This window comes from Bactrocera oleae, chromosome 6, assembly GCF_042242935.1.
Source record: "Bactrocera oleae isolate idBacOlea1 chromosome 6, idBacOlea1, whole genome shotgun sequence".
In the NCBI taxonomy this organism is placed as follows: Eukaryota; Metazoa; Arthropoda; class Insecta; order Diptera; family Tephritidae; genus Bactrocera; species Bactrocera oleae.
In genome coordinates this window covers 49714019-49737946 of record NC_091540.1, presented here as the reverse complement: position 1 = coordinate 49737946, position 23928 = coordinate 49714019, and the positions used below count along the sequence as shown (strand labels likewise).

Genomic DNA, 23928 nt, shown 5'->3' with positions numbered 1-23928 from the left:
GTTTGGCGTTGTTAATTTTATTGAGTTAACACTAATTATTATAGAAACCCAAATTACCAAATGGAGTGCGCCCCTAATAGAACTTGTAATGAAATTGTTAGAATTTGATCGAAAAAATTTTTTTTTTAAAAAAATCTTAAAAAATCAAAGGTTTTAGTTCTGATACGTCTTTCACGTTTCCAAACAGAAAAGTGCAAGATATTCAATCTGCTGGTGCCAACAGCAACTAACTAAAAATAATGTTTTTTTTGGCAATAGCCTAAAGTTTTTAGCAAATAATATCAGTAGAATACTTATGAAGTTTTCTGCTATTTCCCGCTACAATTCGACTATGCTTTAACAAATCTTATTCAATTACATATGTATATTTATTTTAAAGCCAAATATAAAATGTCTGAATTAGTTGGATCCACTTCGGAACATAAGCATTTCAATCTGCGAACTCGAAATGTCGAAATTCTTCTGAAACAAAATGCTTTTTACAAAGTCAGGAGGAAAAAGCACGTGACTTACCGAATTTACTTCGGAAATGACTTTCCATCATTATTTATTGATTAATAATATTATTGATGATTATTATTAGGGCATTTAACGGTAATTTAATTCAATAGAGATCAACATCTGATCGATGTGCGTTACTAAAGAAATGCCTTCGTGTTCGTGGATAGCCAGGACATCATCATACCATATTTGGTAAAATAATATATGCTTACAGGCTTAATAGACTCCGAATCTTAATTTTTATGTTTTATTGCCTTCTTTACTTTATTTGATCTAAAAGTTTCAATCACGTGTCTAAAGGTGAACAGAATCAACAGTCAAAAATACACGCTAGGCTTGGAAATTATTCCTTTCACATGATTCCAACAATATATGGTATAAAGGATGACGAAGTCACGCAGCCTTACGAAAGTCACTCAGAGAGAATTAAAAATTAAGAGAATTGTGTCGAGTAATTCCATATCATCGTGTGGTATTATGCAAGGATAGCTCAGTGCTCAGTGTCATTTTGCAAAACTAAACGTGCACGACATATTGTACTTAGACTTGCCATAAATTCTGTTACAAAGTTTACAATGCATACAGCGCGAACAAAGGCACAGAAAAAAGTGCTATTTAAATATGATTATTAATGAGAAAATAAAAAATGTTTAAGAAAATCAGAAGTTTTTCGCTGCGTTTTTAATTTATAATTATTTGTAACATCACACCTTAACACTTAATTTATTTTGCTTATTCATACGTATATTTGTTTATAATTTTTGCTATTTAAAATACAACATAGTTTTCTTTTTAAAAGTGTAGCTTTGTAAAAGTGTGTGTGCATAGTTAAGCTCTGAAACAACTTTTCACAACGATTTCATTGCCAGTTAACAACTGCACCCCCGCAAACCCCAGATTGATATAGTAATTGCCACTAAAATGCTGCAACAACAATAAATATAGTGGTTTTGTGTATACTCGTGGGTGTATATGTGTACCTTGTAGGTGTGTAAATGGATATGTGTATATGCAATATTATTTCAGCTTATACGCCTAAAAATAGACCTCGCCGCCTTCTAAGCACGCTTAAATTTAATACTTTTCTGCCCATCCAACAACTTTAATTGCATTACTTCTTTCATTACATTTAAGCAGCAACAAATTTGTAAGTATATATACATTGTTTGTTTATATATATGGTATGTATGTGTGTGTATGTGTGTTTAATGCAAGCGTTGTTAGGCGTGTTTATTGGTGCTGATGCGCTGGTGTTTCGTTTAAGTTTAATTGTACTGCAGTGTTTAGTGCTTTAGTGCTACTAAGGTACGCAACATTCCTGATTTTTTTATTGAAATAGTTTTTTCTTTATATTTAATATATTTTTATTAACTTCACTTTGACTTTGTTCAACAAACACTTCCTTAGGCAACCAAAGCTGACTATTCGCCTGGTTATATATGTATTAGTGGAGTAGTTAATTTGATTTTGTTGTTGTTTTTGGTGTTAGCAACGGAATTAATATTATAAAAACAAAATATTTGTACTTGTATTTCTGAAAAAGTTTTTATAGCAGCATTATACAATATAAGTAGTTGCGTATGTATGTATATAAAAAGCTGTATCTTTTCACTTTCTCTTCTCTTCTCTTCTCTCCTCTACTTAAAATTTTTTACTTTGTAAATAGTAACTAACATTTCCTCACCACCTCTTCCACCTATAGTAAGAGCATGCAAGTAATTATACCATTGTGTATGTATGTGTAAGTGTTCGTAATGGTGTTTTTGTTTTGCAACAAATTCTTTAGAAGAATTCTTCTATAAGCTCTTTTATTAAAATATGCGTTTTTATTGTGGTTATACTATATTCACTAATATTTTTTTTTTAAACAATTTAATATTCACTCTTCAAGCCTTTAAGAAGCCCTTGGGACCTCCGCAAACCGTTCCACAACCATTCTTAATTGTTTTTGCTTAGCCATAATAGTTTGTTGTAATTGGAAAATTTCCATAGTTGCCATAATTTGCAATTTAAATCTAGTAAATTGTAATTGAGCCTTTTCGCTGCATAAATTATTATAATCAATACTGGCATCACCATTATTGTAATCATTACTTGCATTACCATTATTGTAATCATTACTTGCATCACCATTATCGTAATCATTGCTTGCATTACCATTATTGTAATTATTATTTGCTTTATCATTAATGTAATCATTACATACAATACCGTTATTGTAATAATTACTTGCATCATCATTACAATAACCATTATTATAAATAGTATTATAGCGTAGTTGATTTGTTGGTGTTTTTGTTGCAATTGTTATAACTCGTTTTGTTGTAATTATTGTATTTTGATTCATATTTGTGGTGTCGATTTTATTGTTCATTGTATTTGTTTGTGTGGTTCGCATGTGTTTGCGCGTGATCGGTCAAGGAGAATTATCCGAATCGGAGCCGCCTAATGAATGCATCGGAAAGAGTGGATACCAGCCGCCTATGCGTTGTGCTGCATTGATTTTGTCCAAATTGACTTCGGTGCCGCCCAAACCTTGGTTATGTTCGAAACCGACACACCGTTGCCAGACCATAATGACAATGTTGCGACCGAAAACGTCCGCACTCTGTAAGAGGAAGAAACATGTTTTTGGTCATTGTTAAAATGTTGGTTATAATGATTATCAGTAAATGCGTCCACATATCGATTTTTATACCCTGAACAGGGTCTATTAAGCTTGCCACGTTGTTTGTAACACCCAAAAGGTAACGTCGGAGATCGTGTAAAAATGTATATATTTACATATGGTATATAAATGATCAGCATAATTAGCTGAGTCGATTTAGCAATGTCCGTCTGTCTGTCCGTATATATCCGAACTAGTCCCTCAGTTTTTGAGATATGGTTCTGAAATTTTGTATACGTCCCTTTTTCCTCAAGAAGCTGCTAATTTTTCAGAACCGCCGATATCGGTATTAAAACACCGATACTCCATCGAGAGTAGTTATGGAACCCTAAACCTCGCTATCAATGACATCGAGCATTTTCATTATAAGGTCAGTATGGGGGCTTGGCGTTGTGGAAGAGAGCCTGGCGAACTCTTATTAACCACCAGCACTTGCACAGTACAGTGTACATTTGGTTATATATAAGCGGATCTGGGGAATATTCATTTAACTAATAAGTGATATGATAAGCGAAGGAATTTTGATACAATAAGTCTATTTAAAGCTTACAATTGGATAATAGTTTGGATAATAGTAGGGACTACGGCAGAAGTCCAAAGAAATACATGAATCAAACTATCGCCGTACAATTTTATGTTTTTTCCAAGTTTATTTTGTTTAAGAATATATATTTTAGCTATGGAGGTTGCTTCACTGGATAATGCATTTTGCAATGGACAAATATTGAGCGGTTTACGGTTATATTTTTTATGCGATCGTATATAAAGCTATTGAAATGAAATGACAATATAAAAAATTATAATTGCCTTCCGAATTCGAAATAGTAGGTATTTTTAGTCGTGAATAATTAACACCAAAATAACTCCGCCCTGGAAAGTTTTTGTTATGTAATTATATTGTATGGTATGTTATGAAATTTCAGATTCACATTCCCGTTGTATTAAAAAAGTGCAGTAAATGCATGAGGAATTTTGTGACTATTCCATAACTGTTCGTAAACGGTTGCAGAGTGGGTCAGTCGAAGCGAATATTTCTACCAGAAGCACCGCGGTCCATGTTGTATCACTAAATTAAATTCAAGCTATCCACATAAAAGCAGTCAGAAATGTTACCTGCAGTTCTGCTAAGTTAAGAAATTGCCATAATATCGGCATCAAAGGATAAAAAGAGAAATAGAGAGGAAGAAAAAGAGAGAAACGTATTGTTTGTCGGACCAAAAACCAGTACAGCCTGCTAAAGAGATAGTTCTGCGCTGTTTTCGACCTAGCTTGATTTACAGCTGTACACAACATAGAGTGCCACATAGAGCGAAATTTAAATCGTAAATGTGTGCTGGTATGTCGACAAGCGTGTGTTAATAATGACTTCATGGTCATTTGATTACCGTGATGTAATAATGCAGTGTTCTGCGAAAGCGCATTGTGGAAAATGGTCGCATGAAATGCGCAAAATTCAACAAAGCGCACATATGTTGCCTACATTCAGGCGTAGGCGCACTCGTGCATGCACTACAATGGTATTACCTACCTAAGTACAGCTGTGAATGTGCAAAGTGCTGCATTACTGCAATATTTGCGTTTCGCGATATTAAGGCTCGTTTAAGCCATACATATACTCCGCATGCATGTAGGTATGTGTTAAGTGGAAGCGGAGGCATCCCTGTAGGGAGTTGAAGGACAAATTATTTCTGTGTTCGGACATTGTTTAAAGAAGAATAACTAACTAATTTCTAATGGATTTGCAGTCATTATTTATTACGTCGGACCAAGTTTTTTTGTTCATATCTTTAGAATCAGTAAAAGTATTTAATTCGCGGGAAGTTATCACGTCAAATGAAAAAGTTTTCCATACAAGCTCTTGATTGCGTTCGTTCAGTTAGTATGCAAGCTATATGATATATAGGTTGTGATATCGGCCGTTCCGACAAATGAGCAGTTTCTTGTGGAGAAAAGGACGACTGCAAAATTTTAAAGTAATATCTCAAAAACTGAGCGACTAGTTCGCGTATATACAGACAGACGGACAGACTGACGGATATGGTTAAATCGACTCTGCTCGCCATGCTGATCATTTATACATATATATATTTTATAGGGTCGTCGTTCCTCTCTGAGTGGCCAATTTAAACTACCCTGTTCAGTGTATAAAAATATGACAATACGGAAGAAAATTTTAGTTACATAAGGTATACTAAAACTTGCTTTACCCCACAGGGTTTGCAGAAATTGTGCAACAAGGGTCCATTTGGTTAGGGTGATCCTTGAAACCGTAAATAGCATGTGTGAGTGGATGTACGTTGCACCTAAGTGAACAAATCGAAATTAAACCCTTCCACGCAGCTTGGCATTTGGAAGTCATCAGCAGTAAATTTTTTTGCAAATTGCGGAAATTAAAAGGCAGAACATTCAGATGCGCTTGTTTGTGCGGGAACTCGTTCGAATGAGTGTGTGTGAGCGTAAATTTAACCAACAAAAGCGGTAAACTCGTTGCCTCCTTCTAACATTACAGACATTAAGAGCAGTTGATGTGAGTATGAAGCTTTCAGAAGCGTGATTAAACCAACTTTGCAGGCATGTCCGCAGCCCGCGGTGCAACCGTTTTGCGAGCTTCAGGTCATTTGCTAAGTGCAAGTTAGTCATTTTGGTTTGGTTAGCATGCACTCACCTGATACTTGAGCGTCTGCTTGTAGTAGGGTTCGGCCGAGTGCCTCACCACGCGCGTCTTCTTCTTGTGCCGCAGTCGATCGCCATCTTTGATGTAGCATTTCACATATGTATCCGGCGGTGTCTCACAGTCCTCGGGCACAATGTTGCGTGCGCATATCACCTGCAATTAGGAAAGGGAGAAAAGAAGAAGGAATGATTTTCGCTGCGTGTACGAAACGGCAAATGTGTGCAAAGTGGGTGAAGGTACACAAAAGACGAGGGTAATAAAATGCAACGGTAAAATGGCTACTAATGACCATGTTGTTTATGCACATACTGTTATCCGAAAGGATGCACAGTCGGTGCTGCAAGTGGCATGTATGCAGTTTGGACAACTTGCACACTAACGGTTAATTGTGCTTGTAATGGCACGCAAATTTTCATTAATTTTACACGAGCTTCACGCGCTGGCGTGAATCTACATCTACGTTGTGGGAGAGTTGTACAAGCTTGTAATTTTGGATTTCAGCTGTCAGTTAATTGCTAAAGTCTTTACTCAATGGTTATAGCTCTCTTGCAATACAAGTGTACATATATATAAGCACACATATTTTGCACTAACTTTTTGTGGCTCAGCCCCAGCTTTCTTCGCTATCGGAGCCACTCGAAAGTCGAAGCGGCCATAAGTTTTTACAAAGTGGAGTGTTAAGAGAATTTTTGCGAAAGTACATATTTTGCATTGACTAGCTAAATGGAGTTTCGAAAATCATAAACTATTCGTTGGGGGCTTAAGTACAACAGAATCCACAAAATTCCAAACGAAGATCGGAAGATTATCTGAATGGTCGATTTAGATTGCGAAGAACCCAATAAGATAAAAATATTTCAAGCAGAAAGCCTGGTTTTACATGCCGACATAAATTATGGACTTTCCACGATCTATTATAGTATCGGATTGAACCTAGTATGATGCAAAGTTTGGCAATATATTTAGAATCTAATCTATCATTTAACGAAAAATGCCCAGAGAGAGAGAAAGAGATAGACAGAGTTAATTTAAGTCACTCCTTCGTCAAAGAATACTCACCTCCACTTCGACGGTGCCTTTGATTTTGGCAAATGCCATTTTCAGCTCGCCATGTCGCACCATTGTCAGCCGATAACCTTTTGGATGTATTTGTCCTGGACCCATTTTTAGACCATAGTCCGTATCAATACCCGCAGTGGCGACTGTGGTCGCAGTCGTTGACGTTAAACTACTCATGCTGTCTGCATGACTGCTGTGACTTAAGTTCTTGGCACTGAGATGGTGCGGTGCGATACTCTGCTTGCGCAACATGGACGGGCTTTCGTTGCTGCTGACACTATACATGCTACTTTTGCGCAACAGCGCCGACTCACCGACGTGGCCACCTGCTCTACCGCCAGCATAAACACTGGCTTTTCGCTGCGGCGAACCGCTACTGCCGACACTAGGGGTGTCGCGTTCCGTTGCGCTGTGCGCATAAACGCTTCCTTTGCGCTGCAGTATCGCTGTCGGTCCGAGCGTATTTTCGTTTGCCTTTAAATTAATCATGCTACCTTTTCGCAACTGTTTGGGGCTATCGTTGCCTAGACCCAACAAACTACCGCCACTCTGCCCTTGCATAGCTACATTCGTGGCGGAGGAGGCTTGCTTCAGCATTGACAACGCCTGTTTGGCGCTTTGTGGACGCAGATTGCTGCCCGAACCCTTCCAGCGTGGCGTAAACTGTTTGCCTTCGTCATCCGAGGGTGGACTGGTCGCTGCATTGCCGATACCCACTGGCAGTTGCTGTTGCAAGTGTTGTTGATGCTGCTGTTGTAGCTGTTGCTGTTGTTGCTGCTGCGCAATGTCAAGTATGGAGCCCTTGCGACTGCTCGGAGTGCTCGGCAAGCCCACACGACTAGCGCCTACTCAAGCGGTGGGGTTGAGCGCGTTGCAAATATATTAAACGAGAAATGGAAACATTAGTAGTATACATACACATATCTACTATAAGGTTCGGGGGGGCGGGAGCAATAATTAAATGCGCGGCACTCAAAGAAGTACAGCGGAAAGTGTACACCAGTTAGCCCGCTCGCAAAACTTTAACGCAAAACTACTCAAAAACTCAAGTGTACTCTGTCGTGGAACAATTGCGATGCTCATATTCCACTTATGTAGACACTTGTGTATGTGTAGATGTGTGTGTGTGTAGTTTTACTGTTACTATATTTTAACTGTTAAACTATAAAATCGCCCAAAATTGAACGTTTATATTGAGAACTCAAAATAAATTTACCACAAGGCATGCCGAGTAGAAAAACATAGAGGGAAAAGCGAGTAAAATTTTAACAAAAATTGGAACAAGCTAAAAACTTAAAACTTTGAGAGAGAATTGTGAACTTTGAATTTAATGGTCGTGCAACATGCAAAAAACTTTACTACAATATTTTTCAGACAAAAAAGTAAAATTATAACTATTATTTGGTCATATTACTAAAACCTGACCTTAACATATATTTTTATAGCTTATTTACATAACAGTTAATCAGAGTGTAGGCTTTTGTCTTATAGAGCTTTGCTAGGGATTTCCCCCCAAATTTCACTAAAGGTAGTTCAACGATATCTGAATCGGGGTGGTTTTACTAAACTTTTGCAATTTGATAAGCATTAGGCAACAATTGGACTTATTTATAAAACTTGAAATATAAATTTTTTTTAACTGGTGGCAACTCTCATAAATTTCTTTACAGCATTTAACTTATTGAACCTTTAGAGCTTCACACCTAAGTTTATTATTATTTTTGAATAGTTGGCAACACTGTTCAGTATTTTCAGCTGTAATATTGTAAGCTTTGCAAGCTGATCTGAACTTTTTCAGTTGATACTCATATTGCAAAGTTGCTTTTTACAATATTTAAGTTTTTGTGTCTTTTAATTTTCTATTAATTTTATTAGCGTTAAGGCATCCATCAAATAAAAGTGCTATCAAAATTTTCACAACTTTTATTACATTAGAAAATTTTTTTAAATTAAATAAATCATATAAATCATATTTACTCGAAATAACACGAAATTCCCAATTTGCTTAATATTGGTTTTTGACTGTAATTTCAATTTCATGCTATTTCCCTTAATATGCATGCCCACAAACCAAATAAAAACACAAATTGCTTATGCACACTACACAGCTATCAATTGTATGCGTGCAGTTAGTTTCTATAATTCCTTGAATGGCAAATAAATCATTTCCCATAAGCCTCTTTGAAGATATTTCTCCGAAATAATGAGAATTGCATGCAAAACAACCGCATTGCAATTACGAGTATCAATGCAGCAATTAGCAGTCGAGAACAGCAGCGTCACTGACAACCGAGATGCTTGCGGCTATTATTATTATGAAATGTTCAGTTGTTAATGACCGCAAACAACTTAAGAAGCAATCAAAATGAATTGACAGTAACCAGGAAGTAATATCATTACTGTATTATTATATATAATATATATTATATAGTACATATGTATATCTGTATATGAAAGCTTAACATTACACATGTGTGTTTAGGTATTGCAACTGAAATTTCATACTTTATTGCAGCTTTTGTTGACATGAATGTACGCAAGGTGTAATATATGCATTTCATTTGATAACAGGTGAAATATTATATAACTCATACGCCCTGTCTGACTAAATATCATGTAATTTAATTGGACTTTGATTCAATTGCTTTATAATAATATTAGAATTAATTAAATAAAGTGGTTTTGTTATATTTTTGATAGACTTAAGTTTGACAAATTTAAGGCATGTATATATATTTCGATTCTCTGATTCATGTGGACATTATTATGATACCTCTAGAGTAAAATTCATGGTCTGCTACGATGCACGAAATCATGCGACAGAGGTTGTTCGACATACAACTTTGACATGTTTTTTGAACGCGAAAAAATTTCATAATGTTGTAAGTGTTTTCTTGGTACGCTGATAATTTTGGTCCAATTTTCAAGGCACCATGACGGTTTTTGCATTTTTTATGATAAAAACTGTGAGAGTAATATGGATTTAACAAAAAGTGCTTGTCATCCGGTGAAGGATTTCGGCAAAATTGCTTGGCGCGCAATGTTTTAGATTATATTTCATTCAGCACGTGTTCTTTGTAGTGCGTTTTTAGCCGTATAGACTTTTATATTCGGAAAGCAATTCACTCAGCTGTCAAAGCAAACACACAGGATGGCTGCATAATACGCAGTTGGGGCCAGAAGCCCAATACCACAGGTCTGTTTATTAGTATAGTGTATAATAGTTTGGTTCATCTAACGGTTCTTTGTGTCACCTTATGTAAAATAATCGAGACATAAATGATTAGGATGACGAGCGGTGTTGAAATCCGAGTGACTATCTGTCGGTTCGTCTGTGTAAGTTGTAACTTGAGCAAAAATTGAGTGCCACTTATGATAAAAAATTGTTCAAATCGGATCATAACTGCTCAAGGCCTCAAATACCGAATATGTGAACCATAGTTCTTGTTCCGAACTTTTTATTGAAAATATCATTCAATCTGTGAGATACTCGTATGTTATCGAAGTCTGGAAAAAATCTTTTCCTGATGATAATAGACCCGTATGTCACAATTTACATAACGTTTTTGGATTTACCAATTGACTTTTTACCGCATATATTAATCAATATGTGAGTTATCTTAATATCAAACTCATCATTATTTATTGTTATCTCACGGTAGTTTTGCTTCAGTACGAGTACGTTGAGCTTTAAGATTAAAAAATAAATTAGTAGTCTGTAGAAATGCTATCTGGAAATATATATATATGAGGCGCTAAATAATTTTTTGATGGTCAGCTTCAAGCTTTCTATGATTTCCCTACCGAAGACAAGATTCGATTGGGGATCATAGATACGGAAGACTGAAATGTTTGACAATGTCATTATAATTGTTGAGGCGGCTGCGCGAGTGAGGTTTTATTGTTTTTTGACTCAGAAATCTTCGAAAGAGATAAGGAAAGTCTGAAAGAAGAACTGGTGCTAATAGTTTCTATTGCCTTTTAATGCCTTTTAAAAATGTTACTCATACGCCTAGTGGGACAGTTATATCGCCTATTCAGAGTAATCTCAACTGATTGGTAATTAAAATAGTGAAAATAATATTCAAAATTGAAATATTTAGTAGAAATCACTTTGAATTTTATATTTTAATATTACATATTTTTTAATACAAGAATTCGTGAAAACAGTGCGCCAAGAGACTTTTTCTATTACGAATATCTGCTGTCCTAGTAAAATTTTATACCAACATAGCTAAATATGAATTCTTAATGATTCTTAAGTGCAAAGAAAATCAGCGAGAAAAATAAATTATAACTTGCAAACGATTTCTCGCCTCGTTTTGCTTCATTAAAACTTCGCTACCATGTTTTGACAGCAAATTTTGTTGGACAGCAAGATGTAAAAAAAATTAAAAAATACACGAAAATAATAATCGGATTCTCAAAAAATTAAGATGGCAGAAAAAGGGAAACAAGAAAAGCTGTCCTCGATTCCAAGAAAGGAAAGCGTAAAAGAAATCTCGAATTTTCTTTGGAAGCGCGAATATGAAACGAGTCTTTACAGTGATATATACTCCCACACACACACACACACACAACTGAATTAAGCATATACACACACACAGATATCTGTATATCTACACACATGCAAGCACACTTATCCAACTGGGAATTCAGCGCATGTTTTCTCAAGACCGCTGTGAGTCAGCCTTACAGGTTTAGCAGCCAGGCAGTGAGCAAATGTACCAATCAGTCAATCAATCAATCAATTGTGCAGAAAAGTCAGTTGAAGATAATAAAGTAACACCAAAATGAGTACCCAGCGCAAAATAAACTGACTCAGCGCTTTCCAGGGAAAATCAACAAAGTAAAGCGTTACAAAAGTTCTTAAGCTCCGCGCATGTGGCAGTAAATCAACAGCATACATGTGGTTTTAGTTTCATAAGAGCCGGTTTTGCGTAATACAATAAAACTAAATAAATGAAATTGCATATGTTTGCATATGTTTGATCGGAAATGAATTAGTGGTGAGCCTCATTCAAGGGCGTGAACAATTTATGCCACACAAGTGCTTGCATAGCTGAATGTAGTAGGTAAGCTGGTGAAGGGTGGACAAACATAAGCGGATTAAGAGTATCGCTAACTTAACAAGTGGTGATTTATTAGTGAATTTTGAATAAAGTGGTGATCAGTCGTAGGCTGAAAGCTACATAGAAGGTTACACCTGCAGTGAACTCGTAATTGAAACTTAAAAAAATTGCTGTGGAATACGTCTGAGTTTATCAGCATTGATCTGATATATTACACTGACTCCTTCAATAAGATTATGACTATATCAAATGATTTGGTTGTTGCAGTACAGTAACACTTTCTAATTAGAGATCAATGTCCGTTAGTTCTTAGAGGTTATTGTATGTTCAATAATTTTCAAGAAGATGGTAGAGGAGATAATAAACAAGGAAAGAAATTACATATCACCTAGACTGGGCTAAAGGGATTTTAATGGTATATTATAAATAAAAGTATCATCAACTAGTCAGCCCTTTTAGCGAGAGTTGTGCTATATCGTTCCTTTATATGCCAATCAAAGTGAAAAGTTGGTATTGGTTTAAGCCAACACAGTTTTGTTAATGTACAAGTATGTTACATCTGAGCCCTAACTAAAAAAGATGTGGAGTCTAGTATTTCTTCCTCTTTCCAAAAATGTACTGGAAAATTTTCACATGAATTGCTTAAGACCGCTTTGGAAGAATAATTCTTTCTCAGTTGTTTATTAATACCTTATATCCGGAATATTGCTTTTTTGAAGAGTTAAATAATTAATTTATTACAGTCACTTAAGCAATCGTTGTTGTAGCGTATTATCCTCGTTTAGTTTTCTTTTCATCCCTTACTTACAAATAATCAGAGCACAATCTGAAAACTTAAGTATATTTAAACGTATTATCTTCAATATTATATTTATTTTGCTTATGTAGGCAGAAATATTGTATGATACACACATATTCCTTTCTTTAGCTGTTTTCATGCGTTTATTATAGTACATCTTCATTAAAGTATTTGCCTTGAACTTTGCATGTATGTGTGTGTAAGTCAACAAGTAAGTGCGGAAATTTCCCAAAAGTTAATTTCAAGGTTCAACAGGCTTTTATCTTCTTACAATCCATTGAGGCTTTATGGTTATCTGCCACTTTTATATATATATATGTATGTACATATATATATCTATTATATACAAATATTTGGTTATTGTTGCTATACTTTGTTTCTTGCTTCAATTTACATTGGCCACTAAAGCACAATATGGTACACATTTTTCTAGTGGCCCTTAATAAGGGCGCTATCGCTTTCGTTTTCGCTTTCTACACTTTGAAATTTGTGCGAAAACTGGCAGAAGTTTATTTGAAGTGTTTGCTTAATTTTTAAGGTGTTGGGTTTAGGTGGCTTGGTGGTGTATATTTGACCCAGCTGCTATACAAACTGATTAGTCAAAAAAACAAGTTATTGTATAGAAAACTTTTTTATTTATTTTGTCCGTCTGTATAAAGAGGAACTAGGCCCTCCTTTTCCCCCAAAAAGTTGTTAATTTGTCAGAAAGGCCAATATTGGACCACTACAGCATATAGCTGGCATACAAAATTAACGATAGGAAACAAGTGCTTGTAAGAAATCTTTTGTATTTTTAAAAGATAAAATGATTTGCTTCATTGTAACCGAAGTTAACGTTTTTGTACTCTCACAACATGTTGCTACAGTGTATAATAGTTTTGTTCAACTAATCAACTTGTTTCTTGTTTTGCATAACTAACTTTGTGACTTATATATTGGTCGAAATATAAGATACTTAAGCAAAATTGAAAATTTGAACGTATTATATTGGATATACTATAGTTTAATGGTGAAAATATTTTAAATTGGTCCACGAATTACCCAAACTACACTCGAAACTGTATGAGCTTTATAATTATAAAATTGCTTGAAAATATGTTCTGAAGTATACCTGAATAATGTCAAAAGTTTGTGCAATCAGGCCAGACCTTTCTTTGTCCTCAATATACCCTGTTTAGTGCTTTCTAACTTCTCACCATTCTAATTATATGAACAAGTTTTCTTCAAAATTATAAAATTAGCGTTAAATTAGGTTTAGCGTTTAATATTAATTGAGTTGGTCTAAACCTCATAACCCTAATATAATGAATTCTGATCCTCAGGTGGTTGTTTTTCACATTAACTTAATAAAGGGTTTTCCAATAAGAGTGATATTATTTTAAAAAAATCACACATTTTTAACGAAATTCAAATGATTTGTACTTAAAGTGAAGTACAATCGATACAACTAAGTTCTGAATATAATATCATTTAAATAGCCTCCTTCTTTTGTACGAACGAATTCGATGAACGCAATTTTCGAGTACTTTTTCTCCTAAATTAAGTCGCATGTCAAGAATAGCACATAGCATATTGACTTCTAAAGCTTGAAAAGAGTCTGGTTTATTGCTAAAGAGCAATGACTTCAAATAACACCTAATGGTGTTAAATCACAAAACGCAAGTTCTGTATGGCAGGTAGTCCCGACTTATTGGAACCAGATGTTGTCAAGATAAACTTCTTCCAATTCCGACTATAAAAAGCTGGTTACCATCGATCTATACCACTCTCTATTAACATTAATGGTGTCACAATGATTATTTTGATAATAAAATGAAATAATTTGTAAACTTTGTTCTTGTGTATATCTTTCCACGATGAAATTGTAAACATTACTAAATACAAAGAAAAAAAATTAAAGATCATGACATACTACAAATGGCCGAAACGACACTTAGAAATCGTATCATGCCTATTGGAAAACCCGATATATTACATTTAGCTTCTTGGGTTGAGTTAATACGACAATATCATTTTAATATAATTTTAGTTGACGCGAAGTAAAATGTGACAGTAAAATTAAGTGAGTGTATGACCTATAATCAAACCTAATTAAATACCATATTTGATTGTAATACATTCTACTATCGCAACATTTTAGATATAAAGTTTCGTCAACACCTGACGGTATTTCCCACGCTGTGATCCTTCGAAATTGCAAGAGTATAAAATGTTCGGTTACACGCGAACTTATCGCACCCTTATTTGCTTCCTGTTTTATTCTATTTTTTTTATAAAATCAAATATATAAAGTGAATGAATAAAAACGAGCATCAAGTGATTTAAAATCAATTTATGCTGAAGTTATTCATTAAAAGAGTTGCCACCTGTTTGAAATTTTAATTCAAAAAGTGAGGAATATTTTTAATATTTCTTTATATTATTTTGAAATATAGTTAACATAATATTTATTTATTCATGTAATAAAAATTGAAAATAATTAAGGCAACACATAAATCATAGCAATTTTCACTGAAAAGTTTCCACTTTGTTTTTTTTTTAGTTTTTTGTTTGGTTATTAATTTTGTACAGATGAGTTAGACAATAGAAAAATTGCTTATAACTTTATATACAATACATATTTCTAGAAGAATTTAAAACGCAGAACTTTTAATGTAATGAATAGCCAAAGCTAAAACGATTAAATTTGAAAAATGTGTAATTTCAGAAACACGTTTTTGAAAGCAACGGCATAACAAAACAACAGAACAAAAGTCAATATTGCACTCTTACCATTTCTTAACTGTTTATTGCAGTGTTGCATTATACAGGTGGTGGATCCTAGGCATTGTGTGATTAATTGTATTTGTTACTGATTGAAATACCAAATGGGGTGCGGACTAATTTGATTTTATTTTTCTGTTTTTTGGAAATTGTTTCTGTTATTTTATTTTACTAATTTGGTTTGATTACCCAAAAACTCCGATTTAAATGTAAAATTTTTCGTGACTTGTTTCAAATGTTGTTGGTTTTTGCTATTGTCATTTTACGAGAATGTTAACCGTTATCTAGTGACTAGTGTGTGTGTTGTTGTGATGAGTAAGTTATAGAGTACAACACAAATGAAGTTGCAGCAGCGAAATAAAAAATTCTGGTGCGACAAGTAAACATATTTTGTTGCACAAACAAATTTTTTTACACACGTATGTAGTATATCTGTAGCTTATTTATTTTAAAATTTGTAGTATTTAAGATTTTGTCTTTACTTTTTACAGTTGATTTATTTAGCACTTATTATTTATTTAGCAAGACTTGTTGTTATGTTTTATTTTTTATAACGAGCATTTAATGTTTTGTGTGTTTTAATTTAAGTTATTCGCATTCACTTAGTGCGTGTCCAAATGTAAGGCGTGTCTAAGCTTTGATAATGCGACACCGATATTGATGCTAAAAAAGTGTTGGTAAATTAGCGGTACAAGTTGCAAATTAGAGACAAGGCAAGGGAGAAGTCGTAAACGATTAGAGCGACAGCGAGTGTCGAGAGAGCAGTGTTGGAAAGCGAGCAATAGCGTGATAGGGATAGTGTTGTTGTAGGGGAAGAGGTGAAAGAGGGAAAGAGAGAAATTGTAGTAAATCATTAGTGTTCAGTTTATTGCAGGAAGCATAGAATTTTGTTAGTAAAGGGTTAAAAAATCAGCAAAAAAAAAATTGTAAAAGAAAATTGCGCAGAGTACAAAAGAGTAGAATTTTAAGAAAATAAACAGAGAAAGAAATATTAGAAAATATCATGTGTTCATTATTTACTATTGTATAAAGTGAGCTATTGTGTTGCATAAACATTTTAGTTTTTAAAATAAAATAATAAAAATTATTTTTTTAAATACTTCATATTCTTTTTTTTACCTGTGTACTCTTGAGAGAATTGAGAGCGTATAAAATTGAGTGATAGTGCTTTAAAATTACCCAAATTTGCTGGAGACAAAAAATAAGTGAGTAAAATTTTCTCGTTACCTTAGTCGAACCCGGGCAGAGACAGACTGAAATTCTCCAGCACTTCGAATGCATCGAAGTTAACAAAGAGAGTAGAAGGTGGAGCTTTCTGTCGGGAGCTCTCCATCAACTTTAGTTTAATGCTACAAAGCCATTGTAGTGCCCTTCACGCGCAGTTGACTGCCATTAAGGCAGCAGTAGATTTACTGCTCCGAAGTGCTGCTTCCTTTACAGCGATATGTATTCACTCCGATAACCGGGCGGCTATACTGGTTTTGAGCTTGCTGACTGTGCGCTCAAAATAAGTCAAGGATGACCTCATTAATAATACTTGTAGCATCAAGCTTCTTCCATATTAGACTGGTATGGGTTCCCGGTCACAGAGGAATCGCCGTAAACTGCAAAGCCGATGAGCTTGCTAGGGAGGGAGCCCTTACCACAATTTCTTCCGATTGGAAAAGAGTTGGTTTTTAGATCTCTTGCGTTCTAGCGCTGGACCTCCAGTGAGCTCGGCAAGCGCTGCTTAACAACCAGAACTTGTGCGACTGCGAGATCCTTATGGCTCCGAGTAAAAGTAAGATATTCTTCGAACTATTTGTTCTTAGTAAAGTCAAGCTCGCCACAATTGTATGAGTTTAAATTAGACACTATCCAAACACTATTTTCCAAAGCTGTATGGTGAAGGCGAGGAGGAATCACCATGCCACTTTCTCCTTTATTGGCCGGCTTTTACCGGACTGAGATTCGAAGATTTCAGTAGACGCACCATTGGTGAATCTAGCGAAGTGGTTGGGATTGAAGTTAATTATCTGTGGTTTCAAGCTTTTCAAATATTCGGAAACTAATATAATTATACTAAATTCTTTAAAATCAATAAGAACTTTTTGGCTTCGGTAGGTAGGTTATCAAATTCATTTAAAAAGTTAGAGTGGGTTGAGCGGAAGAAGAATACTTGTTGGGTTATTTTATGCATTACACCATCGTAAAAACTCAAACTCTCAATTCCCGTACTCACAATTGTTTTTTTGTTTTTATATTTTATATAAATATTTCGCATGCACATTCCAAGTATCTACTAAACTACTACTTACGTCTTGATGCCGGTCGTTTTTGTTGCTCCGTCCCTAAACTCATTGCGCGTCCGAGTTCACCGCGCACAGCCTTCAATGATTTTAATATTTCATCTGGATCACGACGCGCCACCGACGAACGACGTCTGCCGACATAATACGAAGCTGGTGGCGCTTGCATTGCATCCTCTTCGCGTATTTTGTCTGGATCTTGAAATGAAGAACGCCGCGAACCGGGTAAAGAACGTGAAAAATCTTTACCCAATTGATATACCTCGACCTCGAGCGTCTCCGACTGCGATGAACCACGCCGTGAGCCAGCCACCCAGGCGTGATCGGGATGTAACAATGTGGTGCCATCGCCGATCGAATCAACATCGTCCGATATGGAACGTTGCATATTGTAATCGCGTCGTAGTAGACGTGATACATCACCGCCCGGACAGCCGGCGGCAATGGAGCCGCGCGGTGAGACGCTCGGCGATTTTGACATGCTGATGCCGCGCAGCCCCTTCGGATCCTCCAGTCGACACCAGATGGCACGATCATCGAGAAAGGCCTGCTGCAGTTCGACACTGCATTCGCCCAGAAATATGGACTCAGTGTGGGGTACTAGATCCCATAACTGTATGTCAATGTAGCGATCCATGAGGCTGTCGGCATTCATGTGTGAAAAGGTAAGCGTTGCATTCCAAATGGGATTTTGTGTCGGATGACTGACTTCGGTTTGTTGCACGCTGCCGTCGCCGCTGCGAGGGGAGGAAAAGGTGTAAGTAAAGTAAGGTAGTAAAAGATAATTAAATTTTTTTTTTAAAACTGGATTGGCCCCACCCTCTTAATGGTTTAATGTACATATCATACAAACCGTTAAAAATTGTGGAAATCAAACTAAAGATTGTTTCGAAAATGGGTAAAATCGGGTCAACACTTTCCTTAGACCGCATATACTTAATATAAATATTTTTTTATTAATTTTTCATTATTATTAGAAATAATCTTTAGCTAATAAGAGTGTTTCCTCTTCCCTTAAATAGATGAAATCTCCGCAACACTTTCCCTAGTTAAATATAAAGTTTTGCCTACACCAAGAGTATGAGATGTTCCATTACACCAAAACCCTTTATTACTTGTTATATAAGTAGTTTTAACTTATTTGTCTCTCCCTTTTTTACTCATTTTTGTGTACTGAGGTAGTGAATGGTGAGTGAGTGGTTTTACAAACTTTTAAGTGATTTAAAAGTTGAGCTAAACAAATAGCAAGTGAGTTGTCGAATTTATTGAGTATGAGAAACTAGACTGAGAAACACCATCCACCTAATTTATCACAAAAGTGTGAGTGAAATAATTATTTCAATTAATATTATTATATTTAAAGTGAATTCATACTACACATTTGATAGGAGCCTTGTGATTGAGTGAGTATAAGTGAATGAAATTTGGAAGGAAAATCTTCGATTGGAGCAATTAAATTAATAGTTTGTAAACGACTCACTAAGAAACATAAATTCACTTAAATAATTTTTACCACCGAGTTTTAATTGGGTGATTGTGCAAAAGAGGCGGTAATCGTAACCATACTGAGTGTTTTGTGTATAGATATAAGTCTCACTCCTCATTTATAAGTTTGATATAAAATTTGTATGAGTTGCTGAGTAAAAATTAATGTTATCTCGACAGTTTTTAATAACTAGAAAAGTATGCTACAACAAAAAATCTCTCCGTTTGAGCAAAATTTTGAGTATAAACGACATATATAATGTCTCCCGTTCATATGAATATATAGTCGTTACAAAATTTGTGTCATTTAAATGAGTAGAACTATGACTAATGCATACTTGTATAAGCATGAGTTTCTTAACAAAAAAACTATGAGCACAAAATTTTATAAAAACAATAATTTACTAAATTTGAGTATATTTTTTTCACCCAACTTACCATTTGGGTAAAATACGCACTTTTGCATATGCCTCGGGTAGATTACCATGTCCGTAGGCCTCATCGCGCAAAGCCAAATCATCGGCAGCCATTAGTGAGACAACCAACTCATTGCGATCGGCATTATACCAAACTTGTAATTGTGCACGCCCACTTACTTGTTTCTCGCGTGCAATTTGCTCCTAAATAATGAAGTACGTTATTAATGGAGAAAGCGAGAAGAAGGCAAATTTTAGTATCATGTACATATATGGTATAGTATAACTGTAAGATGTATATAACTTTATAAAACACTTTGGGTTTACTTTCAGGCGTATTTACAAAATGTTTTTGGTTAAAATAATTAACGTTTCAGTTAGGTAGGGCTGTAATTCTCTTATATAATTACTAGTTAATTTCATAATACATACATTATTCCACGGTATTTATTAAATATAAAATATGCTGATTTGGAATAACTGAATTATTTTTAATTGTTGTGTATAATGTTTTTTTGTGTTTAATTTTTATTGTGAATTGTGGACTAAGGGTTATGTATTTGGTATCGGTGGCTCTTATGTTGTATCAATGTGTTAATGTTCTTTTTTGCTTGTGTTGATGTATGCATGTGTTAATTTTAACATAACATAAATAATAAACACAAATTGGCAAATAAGTGATAAAAATGAAATCAGGGTATACGAAATAAGGAGTTGAAAAAAATTAACAGTACTATTTAATTTATTTAAATCTAAACATTAAGCTGCTTTTATATCCATTTACTATAGTATCAAAAATAAACGTGCGAACATATTATATAAATTACACATACTAATATAAATCTTTGTTAGTTCATAAAAGTGGCTTAAGTAGATAAGCATGGGTAGTTATATTGACTTTTTGCTAATATCAGACAAATTTGTTTTTTTTTTTTAATTTATTGTAATTTGATGGTTTCGATTTCAAGGTATATTTTGAGATAAAATACCATATTGAACTTCCACTAAATTAAAGAAAATAGCTCAATATCGCTCCATTCATTAAAATCAAGCATACAAACGGCCGCACTCACAATTAATTAAATAGAGGAAATTTTGGAACCGTAAAACTACACTTGAGTACGACCGAGATATAATATCGCGAGATAAATAGTTTTTGGAACTATATAGGTATGTATACAGTATATGAAATATTAATAAATATTTTTCTTTGTATTGTAATTGTAATTTCGCATCGAAGAACTTAAACATGAACATGAAGCTCCATCAAAGATCAGTGTAAATTAATGGTAAGGTGACCTCAATCGTAGGTCGTAGATCAATCCAAGACGAATTTCGTTTTGGTCATCCAACATCAGTTTTTGTTCCGTAAACTATTGATGCTGTGCATAAACTGAAATTGCAAGATCGTCATGTGAGCTATCGTGAGATTGCAGAGACGGTTGATACATACGTTGAGAACGCATGTTTTAGAGATGCCTCAATGAGAGTGACAAAAGTTCTTCGACATTTGGTTCAAACGCATATATCAATATATAGATCTTAACAGAGAATATTTTGTGAAACCATAAAGCGATTGTCGATAAATAATATTTGCTTTAGTTCTCTAATCCCGAAATATAAAATGCAATCCTCATATTAAGTAGTAACATATGTATATTTATTATGTATGTAGGAATAAATATCTGCTAGAAAGACATACTACAAGTATATAGAGTGAAAACGAGGCAGACTACCCTTCTTGATTGAATCAAAGCTCTTCAAAATGATAAAAAGTAACTGAAAATTAATAATTATACTCTTAACAGGGTATATTAAGTTTGCCAATCTTTGTATAGAAAACTTTTTTACTTGCTGAGATATCTTCACGAAATTTGGCATGGATTATTGTCCAAGACAGCGCTATAATCTCCGAACAACTTGTTTAAATCGAAACATAATCGGATATAGCTGCCAGAGTATCACGATGGTAGCAGGGACGGGGTGGCAGCAGTTCGCTTTTACCGCTGTTGACAGTTATCTAGCTAAGGTCTGACATTTAGTTGAATGTTCGTTGCTCCTCAATAGCACAGCATTCAAAAAAGGAAGTCTTACTATGGTTGGGAGTACAAAAAGGGTTGGATCAAGGTGTCGTGTGACTTGTCCCGAGGATTAGTCGGGCTGGAAGCCCTCCATAATAAGAGGATCTACTTTCGTCTACACTCGTGGGTTCAGATTATGACCATTATAACATCAATAATAAAGGATTAAAGGAGTACGACTGTAGTTGTTAGGCGGAGAGGGCAGCGTTTGTAGTGAGCTCGGAAACAGCTTGCACAAAGGCAGGCGCTAAGCTAAGTCTAGTAGCAGGGTCTGGCACTAACTTAGTAGTTGGAGGTAAGCCTAGCTTTCGGAAGGCAGCACTACCAGTGGCAGTCAGAACCAATCGCTGTAACCAAAAATAGCGTTGATAGTGGTGCGTCTGCTCCATGAGTTCATTGATTACCCAGCAGCCAAAAGACAGAGGTCAGCTGAAGAGGTTAAGTCGTCAGCCAAAAGATGGAAGACAAAGGGGACATCCGCTAAATTGTTTGTCGGTGGCTGATATTAGTGCCAGATTAAAATGATTGTGTGCGACGATGAGTGACCAGTCCAACTCTATAAGGCCGCTATAGTCAAGGTTGGGGAGATCTGTATTCCGGCTCCACCATCGCATCTAAATAGTATTTTAATAGTTTTATTCGGTATAACTCGATCATTAAAAATAATTTAAATTATTACAATAAACTAGCAATCCAGACTACAGAATATCCTTAAACTAGAAGACCACTCCATTTGCTAACCCATTTGGGGGAAGAGGGACTCATATAGACGATAAGATGTGAACATCGAACTTTTAATATTATTTATATTCAATTCCACCAACGACCGTTTCGTAGAGAGCCAATTGTGTAAGTGAGCCGCACTGCACTTTATTTCATGACATAGATTCCCCTTCCGTGGCCCAATGACACCTACATCGCATACTATGTTGCAGCCTAGCCGAGTGGCCGCCGCTCACCATGCGACTTTTTTTTTAAAACTTACATTTTAAATTCGTGATATCTTTCGAGCTTCCCAACGGTGTAAGTTTTTTTTCAAATCCGTCAAGTAGTTTCGGAGCCTATTCAATTCAAACAAACAAGGAATCAAATCTTTCCTATTTATAATATTAGTATAGAATGTATTAGGCTATTTAGCGCCAGAATCAAATTGTTCTAATACATAATGAAGATGAATTTTAAAAATACCATTAAAATGTCTGTTTTTATTTAGAATTGTCTTATGAAACTATTTCTTTTCCACCCCCTGTATCTTATCTTTTTACAGTATTTTTTATGTCCTAACTATTTTGTGCTCAATTTTGAAAAATTTGCTTAGACAACTTATATTTTAGTCGTGGCCAACTTAAACTTATATAAATAAAACAAAATCCCACAAATATGCACACACTACAGTGGTACTCAGCAGCAGCAAATAATGATAGTTCCAATCCACAAGCACGCAGTAACCAAACCTCGCAATTCGTACTCGCCTTTAGCCATATTTATTTTGGCTTTGAATATAACATATGCGGTTATTTGAAAATAGGATATGGACTAAGCTCCGTGCGGCACTATTATATAATATATGTACATAAGCAAGCATATATTGTATTGTGACTGAGACTAAGCTGGTTGTTGTCTGCTCAAATGCCCGGCAGCCATATTCAACACAATAACGGACTTATTTGAATTTAATACTAAGCGCTCGTTGCAGTTTATTATCCTGCCTTGCGTATATTTTGTTGTTTTTCTTTGAGGCAGTACTTTAATATCGGTTCATGTGCCATTCCAATTCTTTTATAAGCTCCGAAAGCGAGCATTACTACAGCTTTTTGATGCTTTCGCATAAATGTAGACCATGATTATTTCATTTGATATTTATAATACCCTTATCGATTATGGGATGCTGATAGTTGTTGCTGGCTGACAGTTTACTTACAACGGCATTAATATATATGGATAATGTCCATAAACATATGTTTGTATGTAAATAACACTTTGAAAATGTAGTCTGACGTGGTAAGTGGTTGTGTGTGCTCTTTTGCCAACTGCTTTGTGCACAATAAATTTTGACTCGCTATTTTGCGATATTGTACTGTTGTCATATTGTCGAATTCCACTCGTTTATCAATAATAAATA

General features: G+C 35.0%; 1 protein-coding gene across 3 annotated transcripts in view; it reads right to left on the bottom strand.

Annotated features, from left to right (window-relative positions):
* Window positions 1–2307: 2307 nt before the first annotated feature.
* Window positions 2308–23928, bottom strand: part of Fife (regulating synaptic membrane exocytosis protein fife) — a 231038-nt gene continuing 209417 nt past the window's right edge. For all 3 annotated transcript variants that reach the window (XM_070111821.1, XM_070111823.1, XM_070111822.1), the window contains 5 exons: window positions 19748–19929; window positions 17834–18561; window positions 6903–7747; window positions 5835–5996; window positions 2308–3109 (listed from right to left, as the gene is read on the bottom strand). In XM_070111821.1, coding sequence (XP_069967922.1) covers window positions 2918–3109; window positions 5835–5996; window positions 6903–7747; window positions 17834–18561; window positions 19748–19929 — 2109 coding nt within the window. In that variant the 3' untranslated portion in view covers window positions 2308–2917. The remainder of the gene's footprint in view (window positions 3110–5834; window positions 5997–6902; window positions 7748–17833; window positions 18562–19747; window positions 19930–23928) is intronic.